Source organism: Mus pahari, chromosome 5, assembly GCF_900095145.1.
Source record: "Mus pahari chromosome 5, PAHARI_EIJ_v1.1, whole genome shotgun sequence".
Taxonomy (NCBI): domain Eukaryota; kingdom Metazoa; phylum Chordata; class Mammalia; order Rodentia; family Muridae; genus Mus; species Mus pahari.
The window spans coordinates 45,373,211-45,389,852 of record NC_034594.1 but is presented as its reverse complement, the minus strand read 5'-3'; the positions used below and the strand labels follow the sequence as shown (position 1 = coordinate 45,389,852).

The 16,642-nt window shown below is 38.5% G+C and overlaps 1 protein-coding gene and 1 pseudogene across 10 annotated transcripts in view; both read right to left on the bottom strand.

Moving 5' to 3' along the window:
* Positions 1-6,029: 6,029 nt before the first annotated feature.
* The window catches only part of Map2 (microtubule associated protein 2), a 252,376-nt gene continuing 241,763 nt past the window's right edge, over positions 6,030-16,642 (bottom strand). For all 10 annotated transcript variants that reach the window (XM_029538732.1, XM_029538734.1, XM_029538735.1 and 7 more), the window contains 3 exons: positions 14,791-14,872; positions 10,165-10,277; positions 6,030-9,778 (listed from right to left, as the gene is read on the bottom strand). In XM_029538732.1, coding sequence (XP_029394592.1) covers positions 9,563-9,778; positions 10,165-10,277; positions 14,791-14,872 — 411 coding nt within the window. In that variant the 3' untranslated portion in view covers positions 6,030-9,562. The remainder of the gene's footprint in view (positions 9,779-10,164; positions 10,278-14,790; positions 14,873-16,642) is intronic.
* Positions 12,295-12,445, bottom strand: LOC115064179 (annotated as a pseudogene).

Sequence of the window (16,642 nt, the reverse complement as noted above, 5' to 3'; positions counted from 1 at the left end):
GGCTCTCTTCTCATCCATTTATCTGAGGACAGAAAAGTGACATTTACATCTACACTTAGATATTTTATCATAACATACGCATTATCAGTTGCTGTAGTCCGAAGAATATACTATACTACTTTAAGTTTTGTTTTTCTTTTCTCTTGAAACAGGGAACAAAATCCATCGAATATTGTTTTTCCTGTACCTGAGAATTCTAGTCTGATTTAACCAGGTTTTCTATAGGATGATGTGCCTCGTTCTTTTGAACTTCAGCTTCAAATTTATAGGTTAAGATAAGGGACCTAGGTCAGGGTTACAAGCTAGATACCTGCAGCATAATACCTCTAATAATAATGAAAGCTAAAAAGTCAGTCAGGAGCTTACAGGCGATTGTGCAAGGCTCATGCCAGGGACCTCAAAGTGGTTTAGGTCCTTACCTGCCACTGCCAGGTGTGGCTTAGCAGCTTATAAAAGGAGAGCTTATTATCCCAGTTCTCTCTCTGTCCCCGCTTCTCAGTCCCCTTTTCTCTTCTCTCATGGCTCTGCTCCCTTCTTTCTGCTGGCCTCTCTTCCTTCTCCAGGTCCTCAAACCCCTCACTTCCCCCAAATAAACTGCTTTTATACTAGGTCTATTGGATGGCGTGATTTCTCAGCAGGACACCTTGGCATATCCCCACCCCCACCCCACAATGCATTATATTTCATAACAGTTGGTGCTGTAACTCAGATGGACTTTTTTTGGGTGCTTGTGCTCCCTTCTGAGGTGGGTTGAAGTCACACATGCCAAGACCCTATCCCTGGTCTGCTAGCAGGCTGAGTTTCCTGCAACCCGATAGCTGGATTTCTGCATCCAACACCAATCAACTGGTGAGTTCTCTACCTGTGGCCACAGGTTTTTCCCTTTTGAGAAGCTTAACTCTTCTACTGGCATGGTTCCCTTTCTCATAAATCCTAGTTCTAGGTGAACTGTGCTCTCTCAGGCATCTTTGCCCTGGTTCCTGCTCAGCCTTGTGACAACCTGGCTGGCCAGTTTGTGCTGAAGCATACTAGTCCTACCTGTGTCCTTGGGGGGCCTTGGACTCCTCTCCTTGCCCATGGGAACTGCATACAATTATTGCCAGAGATCCAGTAAATGGAGGTTCCCCACTAGCTATTCCTCATTTCGCCAAGCCTTGTTTCTTCCTGTCTGGCCTCTCTCCCCACATCTAGTTTATAAGTTACAACAGATCAGGGCAGAGTAGGACACACCTGCTCATGTGAGTCATTTGTCTATGAATTTGATTCCAAATTCTAGCTAGAGTCCTATTCCATGGGTCTGGCTGTTAGCCTGCCCACATGGACCCACATGACCCCTTCCCTATTAGTCCTTCTGGCTTCCTGAAGCTGACCTGCAGGCACTTGCTCTCCTTTAATAGACTCACATTTTTATTACAAATTGGCATACCTGATTTCTAGATTCTCACCACTACAGACAAATGAGTCTCAAATGTCTTATATGTAAACTTACTTTGCTCTACAATTAAAAAATTCTATTTCCCCAATCTTATTTTTAAATTGGATATTTTATTTATTTACATTTCAAATGTTATTCCATTTCCTTGTTTCCCTTCTGCAACCCCCCTATCCCATCCCCTCTTACCCTGCTTCTATGAGGGGGCTTCTCTACCCATCCGCCGGCTCCTGCCTCACTGCCCTGGCATCCCCCTACACTGGGGCATCAAGCCTTCACAGAACCAAGGGCTTCTCCTCCCATTCATGCCAGATAAGGCCCCTTCAGCTCCTTCAGTCCTTTCCTTAACTTCTCCACTGGGGTCCCTGTGCTTAGCCCGATGGTTTGCTGTGAGCATCTGCACCTGTGTTGGTCAGGATCTGGCAGAGCCTCTCAGGAGACAGCTGTATCAGGCTCCTGCCAGCAAGCACTTCTTGGCATCTGTAATAGTGTCTGGGTTTGGTGTCTACATGTGGGATGGATCCCCAGGTGGGGCAGTCTTGGATGGCCTTTCCTTTAGTCTCTGCACCACTCTTTGTTCAATCTTAAAAATATTTTATCTCTGATTTCTTTGCACTCTGCTCTCAAAAAAATTATATATTAAGAGTATGCTGTAAACTCTTATCTAAGGTTTTATAAATTACTCATTGATTATGGATCAAAATATGTATAATCTGTAACAATATTTGGCTTTATTCAGCTCTTGTTAAGTTCATATATATATTTATATGTAACTCACTAACTCTTGTTTAATGTATATGTGCAATTTGGATGCAACTCTCATTTAAGAAACATATATAAAGATAGATAGATCTTCTAGGAAAAAAATGTTTTAAATATTAGCAACCATGTTCATTACATGAATTGCAACCTGCCATGTGACTTCACTATCTTAAGATGATCATGTGGTATGAAGCAGCAATTATAAAACTTCTTGATCCTAAAAAAAATAAAAATAAAAATAAAAAATAAAACTTCTTGATCCCAATTAACTGTTTTATTATTGTGTCTCCTTTTAGACTAAGAAAGCAAAAATAAGTCTAATATTTTAAGTTGGTATGGATTTTTGTGTCATAATGACAGAAACTTGAAGTTATATTTTTATAACATACTGTGCATGTGATTCAACCCTGACTTAAGGTATTCTTAATATGATGACAAAATTTCAGTGTTATAAAGGTCTATTCAAATTTACAAATGACAATTTAAAATGATGTTGTTGCATACGATTCTGCTGTTATTTTTATACTGTTTTAGTTTATGGCTAGCAATGAAAATGAGCTATTGCTCACTCTTCTCTGACCCCATTTTTAAAGTCCAGGGTCTAAAACAGGATTATCAGCTTAAAGATTATTGGATATAGTTCAAGTAACTCAGAGTCAGTAATTGAAAGCTTGTGTTTAGATAATCTTAAATCATGTAACATGATTTCATTCTGGGATATAAACACATGGCTAGTCACTATGGGCTGAGGAAGGTGGTGCCATAGCTTTTCCACCATCTTGGTTCAGGGTAGCCACATCGTGCCCTTCCCTCAGCCTTGAGCAGGCTAAATAGACCTTAAATGTTTGCCACAGTTGGACCTTCATGACAAGAAGAACCTGGGAGAATTGTCTAGGTAGTAGAATATAGAAAAACTTTTGTCATTTGAATTAATACATGGCATTTAGGTTATAATCTATTCTTCTCAGGTCTCTGATCACAATGGTAGCTAAGCTAACTACAGCTGGACAGCTAGAGGACAGGTAACTAGCTCCTTATTCAAGGTAATCTACCATCATGTTAGTCTATTAGTCAATTCATTAGCTTGTTACAGCTCTTAGAAAACCAAGTAGGTCTGCCTGGCTTATAAACACCATGCTAAAAGACAAGGAACTCACTTTACAGTGACTGCTCCCAGTGATTAACCACCTGTGTCTCATTGATGGTAAATAATTGGATAGGAAAAAAAAACTGTAAAGTTTATGCAAGGTTTGAGGATATAAAAGCTTAAATTATGAGGATCTAAGAAAATGTTTTAGGGTCTAAGGAGGTGTTTTAAGGTTGGTAAATGCAAGTGAAAGCCTAAGTGGTGATGACATAACTGAGCAGGAAATCCAGAGAGTTGCATGGATTTTAGAATGTGGACGGTGGGCAATCTAACAGGACTGAGGGTTGCATTGGTAGGTTGTGGAATCTGGAGTTTCTGGTGCCTGTCATAGAAGGGATTCCTGATTGAGATGAAAGGCAACACAGAGGAAGGAGGCCTAAAAGATGAAGAGGAAATTTTCTTGGTGATGTCTTTGAATGACTGGATCCAAAGCTGGGAAGGAGAGCCCTTCTTGACCAACCTTTTGGGTATCTAGTTCCAGCCAGACAGTAGTGTTGAAGGGGTCTGTTAATCCCTTTCTCTCCACTCAGAAACTAGGCCATACATCATCCACTCCAGGAGCAGACCATGAAACTAGGCCATGAATGAGACACAGGTGGTTGATCACTGGGAGCAGTCACTGTAAAGTGAGTTCCTTGTCTTTTAGCATGGTGTCTATAAGTAAGGCAGACCCACTTGCTTTTCTAATAGCTGTAACCAGCTAATGACTTGACTAATAAACTAACACGATGGTAGGTTACCATCCTCTCAAGCAGCAGACCCTAAAAGTCCAGGAACAAGACAATAAAATCCCCCATCCGAGGAACAGCCTGAAGATAGCCACATGATTGGGAGATATCTGATCTCAGGATAGACCAACTGTGCTGGGCTAGCCCATCCTGTGATTGATGCAGTTTGTCTAGGACATCTCAGCACCCACCAATGAAGTTTTAAATTACCTAACCCTAACACAGTAGCTAATCAAAATTGTACTAATGTTAGAGCTTTCGTCCCTACCAATTATATTAGAGATTACTGGATCATTCTAGAGAGTTCCCCCAGTTCCCTATGAGAAGGTCTGTGTGCCTTTGTCTGGAGTTGTCGCCATTTTGATGCTGTGGTGACCCTAGCATGCTGGTTGTTTCTGCAGAGTAAACACTCTTTGTTCTTGCATACTATTTGAGTCTGGGGTCTTCCTTCAACAATTCCTGAACCCTAACAATGTTTGGTACTTTTTCCTCCCATCATAACCAGATACCTTTCTGTGACTCCGACCCTTAGCCATGGCAACTAAAGCAGAACTAGCTAGATCTATGGTAATGGAGCTATTGACCCCTACCAAGGAGGGCCAGTATCCATGGGGGAGCACTTTGTGGTGACTTGGTTGTATGTGCAGTCATCTATGCTGCTGAATGTAATTCCTGTGTTCATTAAGAAAGGACAATAAACTCACTGGTTTATGAATTCATACAGCAGTCTGTCATTGGAACACATTGGGGTGACTAGATATTCTCCTGTGTTCTCCCAGGAAAAGTGAACACAGCAGACAGATGACTTGTCTAGGTAGTTAATTAAACCAAGAAATTGAACCCCTGCTTAAGCCATTTTAAGTTTCTGGTACTGGGAAGACACAGCATCCTACTAATGATGTCAGCTGATACTGGTGTTTAGTTGGCACCCATCATCAGTTCTATGTTCTTATGTCCTGGAACAAAAAACTGTAGATAGTGACAAGCACAATGGAAAAAAAAATATTATGGATGAGCTTCCAAAGGGGGAAACATACAGGAGCCAGCTGAGCAGCCCAAGGACATCATTGCACCAAGCTGGGCTATAAATTACCTTAGCACAGGATTTTTGACTCATTTGCATAGCATGGGCTTTTCTGTTCATGCTTTGTCTTGGTATTTGTAGTTCTACATATAAGTTCATATATCTAGAGTCTTCTTATCTTAACTCTCCATCCAGTGGTGTGTGTATTATAATGAGCCAGGGTTTACTCAGGAACACCCTGGAGAGCCACTGAAAGGGAGACAATGGCATGAGTTGGGTTTGGGGTAGGAAAAATCAGTATCCCCCCCCCAACCTATTTTTCACAAAATAATTTTGTACAAATTTGTATAAGACCTGGGTCTCACTCACACTATTATTTTAGAATAGAAAACTGCATTTCCACAGATCTAGCTCAGTGGCTCAGTGGTAGAATATTTCTCTGGTATGTGCACTGTCCTGGAATTGATGCCTAACACTAAAAACAAACAAAACAAAACATTTGTTTATCAAGTAGATTGGGTAATATGGACTTGCTTTCTATAGGGAACAAACACAAATAAGAAACTGATAGGTAATTATGGCCTTTAAACCTGTTTTTCTTTGATTGGATCAAATGATTTGTATGTACATGTGCATATCACTTACACACACACACACACACACACACACACACACACACACACACACACACACACACACACAAAATTCACTCCTTACAGTAAATAGTCTAAATCTGTAAGATATTCTTTTTATCATACACACACACATATATGTATATATTTCACACACACACACACACACACACACACACACACACACACACACANACACACACACACACACACACACACACACACACACACACACACACACACACACCTATTTTTCCCTCCAGAGATGAAGAAATAATGTTTTTTAAAAATCTGAAACTTGTAGTTAGGTGACAAGCAATTTTATTTTGCAAAACAATCACTATACAGCAACAAATACATTTGCAAATTGATTGAAAAACATGAACTAACTACAACCAGCCATTGAAGAAATACCTTTCTATGGTAACAGGCTCTAGAATTATCAGAAGAAAGAACCCCCCACAGATGGTGTGTTGGAACCTTGGGATCCCAGCATACAGAGTATACTTTTTGTTGAATTTTCCCCCCTTTTTGCTAAAGTTGAAGTGGACTTTCATGATTGGCATTTTTTAGGGGTATGGGAAAAAAAAATCTTCTCCAACAGAGGGACCTGGCCTCAATCTACATGTCCAGTCTAAAACTTCTAGGTGTAAAAACACAAACATAAGTATTAATTTTAGCACATCAATCTTGAAGAAATGCCCGAAATTTGCCTTTTCCAAATGATTAATCTACTTTTACTTTGCTACTTCTACCGCCAATCATTCCCTTTTTTTCCCTGTGGCATGAAATATGAGAGGAAAGCTATAAATGCGGCTCAGTCAGAATTATTCGCATTTATATCATTTCTTTATTACTACTGACATAACGCTGCACTTGGCTTCTGATCTCTCTTCCACCCCACATCTGTGTGAGTGTGTGTGGAGAAGGCCAACTACAGTCTATCCTTCCCTTTACTGGATCTCTTCTTCAGCTACCTTCAGCCAAACTGAGCTGGAATTGCACAGGGGTCTTTCCTATGGGTGGGATTTCAGCCCATCAGCCTGCTGGAACGCAGCAGGCGGATCCAGAGAGAGTCAGTTCCTAAAGGAACTCGGCCTTTGAAACTCATCATAGACTCGGATCCTTCCTGCATTGTTGCAAGGTACCCAATTGTCAGTTGCAGGAGACCCAGAGTGCGTGAGTTCACTGAAAAAGCGGGCCTTCGAACTCTTCAGAGCTCTGGATACTTACGTATTCTTAAACAGGTTCTCAAAGGCTAAAGCCAGAGAGAAACTGGCATTAGTGGATCTAGAAATGGAGCAGTGCACCTTTCATTTCTAGATCAGCGTATGTGTATCCCCACAAAAGTGGTGTCCAAAAAGCTTAATTTGAGTCATTATCTTAAGAGAGTAGGTAAGGTGGGCTCCATCCCACATTCCCATAAGGAAATGATTTTAGCCTGTGCTTTGCTCTGTTTGTCTCCTACAAAAATTCAGGTCCTTCTCATGATAACCTTATAGAGAAACACATTTCACATAGAACAAGGACTTATATCCATTATAATTGTTTTGACATTAGAAAAAAAATGATTATTTTAGTGCTAGATCTATTAACATTGGGGCTTACATAATTTTATTTTGAACACGCATCATAAGAAACTGAACTTTAACACAAAGAAAATGTTTATTTAGGCTTAATTTTTATAATAAACTGGGTTGAAATTATTTCTTGCATCTTTTAAAACCACGTGGATCATCTGTTACCTTTTTTTCCCCTAGACAACTTTAATCCTTGTCTATCAAAACATGTAAGAAAAGACTGTACTTCTCCACACACAGTCATTCCTTCTTCCATTCCCTGTGTGTTTCAAGAGAAGGTAAGGAAGGTATATAAAAAATAACCAATTTACAAAGATGAGTGTAGTGTGTGTGTACCTACTAGCCATGAAGACTGTCTCCTTTTGATGCAAAGCTTTTTATGTGACTGTCACATTGGTTATAATACTCAATGGGTCACTAAACTGCCACCTGTTTCTCTCCGCTTTTGCATCCCCTTGCCTTCTGTCTTAGACACTCTTACATCTTTCTGTTCATGTTCACCTTCTCCTTTATATACAGGGCTTGGTTTATTTCAGAGACATAAAACACCTAGACAACTTTTCACATTTATCTCCGCAGATTCCACCCACCAATCCTGAGCAAGTAAAAGAACAAATTAAATATTAAGGAAAAAAGTCCACTCGGTTTGATAATGCTTTGCCTTATTTGGGGCCATTGACTATTACTTATTCATTAAGTATGATTTGTAAATGATATTAATTGAATTATGATGTCTTGATTGCATATAAAACAAGAAAAAATAACATTTACTCATGAATAAGTAATACCATGTTCCATGTTCATGAAGAATCCTGGAGAGATGGATTTAGATATCTGTGTCTCAAAAGTATTACATATATAGCTTCTTAATATGTTGTATTTCTCATTTTTGATCAAGAGGTCTTTGGGGGGAAGGAAGCCAAATATATTCTATCACAGAATTTAATGAACAGATACTATTTGGAGAACAAGAAAAGCTATTCAAAATTATTCTTTCCTACTTTCAACTTTAGCAAATGGAAAAAGGAAATAGAAGAAAGAGTAATGAATAGTAAGAGATTGGTGTCATGGATAATCAGAGGGATAAAACCCTAACTATTCAGTGATTATACATGAGAGAAATCCATAATCCTTGAACCAACATCTGTAAACCCCTTTATGCATAACTGGACCCACTCCACAAACTCCATGTTGGTGGAAGCAAAGAAAAAGAAAATGTTCTAGCATCACAGGAAAGACTTGATTCTGGCACTAAAACAGGGTTACAGCTTTGAGTTGTTACAGAAAGCAACTTCATGCTAAAACTCTTTGTCTTTTTAAAATTTATTTTTAAATAGGGAGAGAACCCTGCTAACATCTACTTTCACATACCTAAAATTGCAACACCAAAGGGTGCAGGAGACACAGATACTGTGAATAAAGAAGTATCATATTCAAGTATATGAGGAAGTATCACAAATGGCCACAGAGAAATATATATATATTTATATCTATAATACTGTATCAAACAGATGGAATGGGGGTGTGAAACTGATTGCGTGGACACAAATCTAGCCAATCAACTGACATTCTAATCAGACACAAGCCCATCCTAACAAAAGTGCATCAATCCTAAGAGATGCACTTTGATACCACTTCTTCAACCAACGCTCAAATGCCTTAAATCTAGCTTGTAGTTAAATAATTTATTGGAATGGCATACTCTGACATACTCATCCAGGTCCCAAGCGTCAATAACTTAGTTGCATCTTTCTTCCCATTTATACAAAATAACACTTTGAAAAATGTGTTTCTTACATGCTCTTTCCTTCCTGCAATCAGACTCCTCGATTTCATTGAACCTGTAGTAAGTGACAATGGGTAGGTTTTAATCTTTTCAACCATAAACAGAATAGGGAAATGAGCAGCTTGGATTTTTTAACAAGGCCTTTCAGAATGTATTGGATAGCCTTCAGGCACATGAAAGGTAAAAATGCAATTTTAAAAATAATAATAATACTCCATGCAAAACAGAGCAGAGCGAAAATAATTGTCCGATTGTATCCATGTAAAGCCATGTGTTCTTGTTGCGGATGGAATTCAGGTCATTTTCTGCATATACTATTAATTTTTTTATATAAAATTGTAACAATTACTACAGTTGGGGGATGAGATTATTTCTCTATGGTTTGTAAAGAATGAATATGACACCTGCTCAGAGCCCACTCCTGCCAAGAGCTCATGCCTAAATGTTACTCCAGTGCTAACGGAGAAGTATTCACAAGCCCTGCTTAGCAAGTGCCGCAGTGACATCCTCAGCCAAAGTGGCAAGCTGAGGGGATTCGAGCAGGTTGATGCTTCCAGAAGAAGAGACGTTGCTGAGTCGTCGGGGTGATGCCACGCTGGACCTGCTTGGGGACTGTGTGATGATCTCAGCCCCATGATCTACGCGGGCCTTTGCATGCTCTCTGAAGTTCAACTTTTGGCTGTCAATCTGTTGAAGAGAAACATCAGTTCTCATTCGCTCAAGCATCTTCACCAGTCACTAGCTCTTTCCCACCAGTTCATAAAAGAGTATGATGTGTATTCAGCCTAGCACCTCTCCTTCCTGTTTGAGAAGTTCTTTAACCAGAGATCCATTTTGATCAAGCTATTTCAGAATGTAGTTAGGAATTATGCTGGGTTACTAAAGTATACATATATATGTGTATATATATAAATTAATTAAAAACATGGCCATGAATTTGAAAGAAAAAGAAGGTTTCAGAGAGGAAAGGGGAGGGGGAATGACATAATAATGTATTATATTATGTACATTATAACATCAAAAATAAAAAATAATTTAAAAAGAGTATTTCATAAGAAACATGACTGGTTCACCTTCACATTACCACCTCCAGGTACGTGGTGAGCATTGTCAAGTGAGCCAACTTTAGCTTGGGCCTTTTCCTTGAAATCCAGTTTTACACTCTCAATTTTCACACGTCCACCACCTTCAGGAGAGAAAGCCTTTTTTAAATGCCTTGCTGAAATGGAATCTTACATTTATAAAAACTACATTCACACAAGGATAAGCCATATAGAATGCCAGAGAAGGTATATTTTCCTGTCCTAAGCAGACATGGGAGAAATCTGTTAAAATTTTCAGCCCACTTCATTTTGCCTTACGATCCAAGACAATGTCATCTTTCCTATTCTGTTATACACATTACTTCATGTATTATACATTACTTTTTTTCAAATCTATGTCTGTCTTAGAAACCAGAGAGGTTTCCTTGTTATAATACAACCTCTAAAAATAACACAGTAATGAAAATATCGTATTGTATCCTTTCTTAACCTTTGGATATTTAATATTTTATTTTTTACTAGAACAAACTAAATGGAAATGAAACTGTTTTTTACTGATCTTCATGGGAACAAGTCACTTATCTCAAGAGTTTTTTAAGCTGTGATGATGCATGTCCCAGAGAGCTTCAGCTGCTAACTTGACACACCCAGAGTCATCTGAGAGAATCTTAACTGATGGCTTGTCCAGATCTGTTACAGATTGTCTTGTTTACTGATCGATGTGGGAGGGCCCAGCCTACTGTGGGTGGCACCATCCCTGAGCAAGCGGGCCTGGGCTGGGAGAAGGCTACATGAATATGAGTCAGGAAGCAAGACAGAGAACAACCCAACAAGCAGCATCTCTTCATGGCTTCTGCTTCAGTTTCTACTTAGGTCCTAGTCCTTCTCTCCCCAGTGACAGACTGTGACTTAAAAGTCCAAGCTGACGTGAACCCGTGGCTCCCCTAGGTTGCTGTTAGTCACAGTGTTCATCATAGCAACAAATCAAAGTGGGACAGTATGTAACAGCCAATATCCAGTTACCTCTCTGTATCTGCAGATTCTACAGTCTTAGACTTGAAAATATGTGAAGACAAATTGCATCTGTATTGAATGTCTGCAGAACATTTTCCTTATCATTATTTCCTGAATGTTACACAATCAAGATTTACACAGCATTTAGATAGTGTTAGATGTTATAAATAATAATGAGATGATTTAAACTTTATAGAAAGGAGAATATACAGCACTTTATGTAAGAGATCTAAGGAACTGAGTATCTATATAGAATCTTGGAACCAATCCTCCATAAACATTGAGCAAGAATACTTCTTTCACTTGTAAATTTCCATCAGCAACAAGTTTGCTGATGAAATGAGTTGAATACTATATAGCTAGTTTGACATTCCCTCCTTTAATATGGAATGCTAGGCTATGACTTTGAACAGGTTCTTGGACAGATGCTAACTTGACCCTACCACTAGTGTGGTCCAGATAACATTGAGACAGGATTTTGATCATGTTTCCTATAATGCAAACAATCTCAAGTGTGGTAATCTGCTGATGGTTCTGATGCCACAACAACCCCTTAAAAGAGTTCTTTGCTCTATCCCTATGGACTTTCAGGGATGGAGCAGACTTTAAAACATAGGGGTTTCTTCTACCACTGCTAAGTAGTAGTAGTAGTAGTAGTAGTAGTTGTAGTAGTAGTAGTACTAACTAATAGTTACCCAGCATCTCTCAGCCTATTTGTAACCATGGCTGAGTGCTTTTAGAAAGGTAGACTAGGATTTTTTTTTTTTTTTTTTTTTGGTTTTTCAAGACAGGGTTTCTCTGTGTAGCCCTGGCTGTCCTGGAACTCACTCTCTAGACCAGACTGGCCTCAAACTCAGAAATCCACCTGCCTCTGCCTCCCAAGTGCTAGGATTAAAGGCATGCACCACCACTGCCTGGCAGCTAGGATCTTTTAAATATATCTGCATTTAAGAGATTTGCTTCACTTGGGTGCTTGATTTCAATCACATTCATTTGTCTGAAAGAATTGTATCTTGATCCTTTAATCGTATATTTCCATGGGATTTTGCTTTAAAAAAATGCTTTAAAAGATCTCTAAAAGCAAACGTGGAAAACACCTTTTCAGTTTGGAATTCTTGATGCTTACGTATCTCTGTAAATTTTCTGGAGTGAGTTTCCTACTACCACCACATACTATTTAGTTGAGTTTCCCCACACTTGGGGAAATTGCTAGGGTCAGCACATCCCAAGTACAATGGAGGAGGCTGGCACTGGGGAAACTTTCCTGATAATAGTGTCCTCTCTGACAGATAAGCATAGAGAAAGAAGTCTCATGGAGATATAATCTCATGTCTCTTAAGCTTGTGACATCTACCTCTATTGTGCTAACTCTAGACATTTATGTTAACACCCAACGGCTTGGCTAGGGAGTTCTTGAAATTGGGAGGTCCTGAAAAAACATCTTCAAAAACATTCATTTTTTTTTTTCTCCTTAAATTTAGGATGTATAAACTACCATGTAATTCACATGTATGGGAGATATTTCTAAATAAGTATCTTTTCATGGTGGATTGTTTTTCCTGTGTTTATACCCAGCCTGTTTTTCTTACTTATTGGTTGTGATTATGGGATTAGCTTCATTCATAATGATTCATAGAAATGCAATTGTCTTGGTTGGGAGTTAGAGAATAACTAAATATATTCTTTACTTATTTTTGCACTTTTGGTAGCCTTAGCCTTTGGTAGAAATTACTCTCATAAGGTTTCTTTTTTTGTTTTTTGTTTTTTTGACTGTATGTTGTGTCAACATAGTTTGGTTAAAATGTTATTGAAGTTTTTCTTAAAAGGAAAGAAAAATAATCTGACACAGACACAAACTATACCCAGCAAAGGAAACTTGCATAGTCTAGTTCTGTTGCTTTTCCCCTGGACAGTCTTACGTAAGACTTAAGTTTAGACAAGCCCATTTGAATGTAGAGATATATGCCTCTGCATTTAAAATTCATTGGTGGACATAATGAACAGTAATTATGAAAACCTGTAATCTCTGTCAGGCTTTAAAGTAATGTGTAGGCATTTCAATTTGTGCCTTTAGGTGTTGAACTGTTTTCTTTGCTTTCAGGGTAGACACTGCACATTCCCACAGCAACTTTGTGAAAAGACTGCTTTTGTCAAGGATCACCACGCTGACACTTCCTTTATGAATTTAGTCATCTGATTTAGTTATAATAGAGGGACCAGATTTAGAAACAAGTGGGAGTCTGTGACAATAGTCTTTTATGTCCAGCAATTCATACACAGAATATTTCCTAATCTCTATGACGGTTTCTGAGCATCCAAACTCCAGGTGAATTTGACTAATTCCATCTGTCCAGAATCAAATAAACCAGTATTTTCTTTTGTATTCTGCAAGAAAAATGGCAATGTGGCAAAATACCTCAGCTATGCTATAAACAGAACAGTACAAGTCAATTGTGCAGAGGTAGGCCAGTTATAGACTGGGGAATTTGAAGATCTGAACAAAAGGACATGCCCCTATTGCTCATGGAAAGGGAAGATGGATCCCTTAGGGCAGTTCTGTATCTAGCAATGCAGATTCCATATCTACAGATTCAATCATCTTGGTTTGTCATACGCTTTGGCTCAGTGAAGACTTCTTCCTAAGTACTTCTAATGTTGTTGTCCACTCTGAGACTTGGCCTACCTATCTTTGCAGCCAACCCAAAGAGTCCTAATAATTTCCTCTCCCAATGTCTCAACTCAATTATTGTTATATCTCATTTTTTAGAGTGTTTGAGACAGTGATTAATCTAGTTATCTACATTTGGTTTATATGTTAAGATGCGAAAAGTATGGTTAAATTACTTAAAATAAAGCAAATTATATTGCCATCCTATAATCTAATGGTTGTGTTATAAACTGTATAGTGTCAAAGTTTTCTCAAGAACATAAGTTATCCATTGCTATGCATGCCTGGAGGTGGGATTTAGCACAAAGAAACTATCTGTGATACTCAGAGCGACAATGACTCATGTCACATTCATACTCATGAAAGGAGCTGGCTAAGGCAAGTGGAAACTTAATTTCTATTTCAAAGCACTCTCCTATAAGATACCCTAAGATGACAAGAGGGCCTAATGCCAAGTAAGTTGGGGGAATATTGCATCCTGTTGAGGATTTCCAGTACATATTTACTTGAGAAAGAGTTGGAGAAATGAATCAGATAAAGAACTTTCCTCAGCTCTGATACTCAGTTCCGTTTTACATAATGAAGACAACACAACTTTATGACAAATATTTAGAAATACTGTCTTTGGTCACTGTTCTTATCTATAAGACTTGATGAATATTATAGTCTATATGTTTTTAAAGAGCCTCAATGTTTGTGCCTGTTCTATACACATGGTCTCTTCCAGGTCATTAGGTTCATTGATATCAAAGTGAGATGCATTGACAGTTTAAACTTAAGTTTCTATTACTTTTTTTGTTTTGTTTTGTTTTGTTTTCTGAGTCAGAAGTTTCTATTTCTAATAGCATGAAGTATCAAGAGTTTGAAACACTTTTTTTTCAGTCAATTTTTTCACAAAAATATTAAGAATTGTATACTTCTTCAATCCAATTAATGATTTTAAATTTTTACAAATATGTTATTTTTTTTTTTACCTGGTCTATGACGGATGTTCTTTAGAGAGCCACATTTGGATGTCACATGGCTTAAGTCTATCTTCTTAGTAACAATTTGTACCTGTGTGAATCACAGAAAATGAGTTTAAGATGGCTTAGACACGGAAGCTCCACCCCACCTCCCCCAAGCTTATACACAATTTTGGACATGTACCCGCACTTGTAATATGTAGTACTAACTACATTCACACACACACACACACACACACACACACACACACACACACACACACACACAATCTGTTCCATTTATTACAAACTGGAAAGAAGAACCCGAATAGGTGAAAACCCTGGAATATAAGTTTTATTAGTAGAAAATAGATAATGTTGTGAGAGCATTGGGATATTTATATTAATAAGGCAAGCACCTTTTGAGAAAAAGATACATGTTATTTTTTTTCATAGCAAAGAAGCAAGAGGAGGATGGGTTATTATTTACAAAGTGACTTTTATATAGAAGTGACTAATGCTGCTCACAGTAACAAGACCAGCATGACGACAGAAGAAAATTCTTAGTGAATTTTCCTAAACTGTTCTCTTCTCTTGACTAAGTGGAATCTTTCTTGCACACTGAGTTAGAAAATGATAATACTTTTCTTGATTTATGTCTCATTAAAATATTTCATCTGCCTGTAATTGGAGCAGAGTTTTCCATTGCTCATTGTAGTGAACCACTGTCCATCAACATCAGAAGAATGTAAGAATTTAAGAAGGTAAGCATTCCTCAGGGATATGAACAGTAAAACAAATAATTCCTCTCTTAAGGAATGTTTAAAACCGCTGTTTTGTAGGCCCAAAGCTCCCTCTTTACCTTAGTATGAGAGTTTAAGTTATCTGAACTTATTCTTACTGCTGTATTGGAACTGGAGGCATTTGCCATGTAGGGAGGGCATCATGGTACATCTTCTGCTACTCTTAAGGGAGTAAACTGGACCAGAGCTTCATCTGTGAAGGATCACATGATGTTACATACACTTATACTCAGAAGAGCAACCAAGCCGGTGTGGATACTGATCCCAAGGCATAGACCGGCATCCATGAAGGAGCCCAGCAAACACTCTGTGGGAATCCCATAGCAGAGTCTACCTTTCTCAGACTTCTTTGCTTATCGGGTGGCTGCTCTTTATAGAAGGGACTAATATTTTCTTTTTTAGTGCTTAAATCCATTTCTGCCCAGATGAAGAATGAGATGACAGGGGTTTCTTAGACTCTGAGAGGTTTAGGGTCTGATACCTTGTCCATTACTTAAATCACGGATGATCGCCGGGAGTGGTGGCACACGCCTTTAATCCCAGCACTTGGGAGGCAGAGGCAGGCGGATTTCTGAGTTCAAGGCCAGCCTGGTCTAGAGAGTGAGTTCCGGGACAGCCAGGGCTACACAGAGAAACCCTGTCTCGAAAAACCAAAAAAAAAAAAAAAAAAAAAAAAAAAAAAAAATCACGGATGATCAGAGCCTAATGTTTAGGTGGCAGAAACATAGCCAGCCTGCCATGCCTGCTGAAATTCTCCTTATTTTATGAGGAACCATGCTTTCTTTGAGTTGACCTGACTGCTTCAACTCTGCCTCAACCAACATGTAACAAGCATGAATTCAGAATTCATTTCTTTTCATAAGGCGTTATTTACACTAAATGAAAGAGACAGGAAAAAAAAAAAATCCCATCAGGATAGAATTCATGCTGGAACTACAGTCTTTTCACTTTGAATTATAGATGAGTCCTGCTTTGCCAATTTTGTATTATTTGAAAAGATATCCTAGCTTTCATGAATAATGAACAATGGAGGGTTGGCATTACATACTCGGAGCACTTTCACGAATATCAGTCTTTGC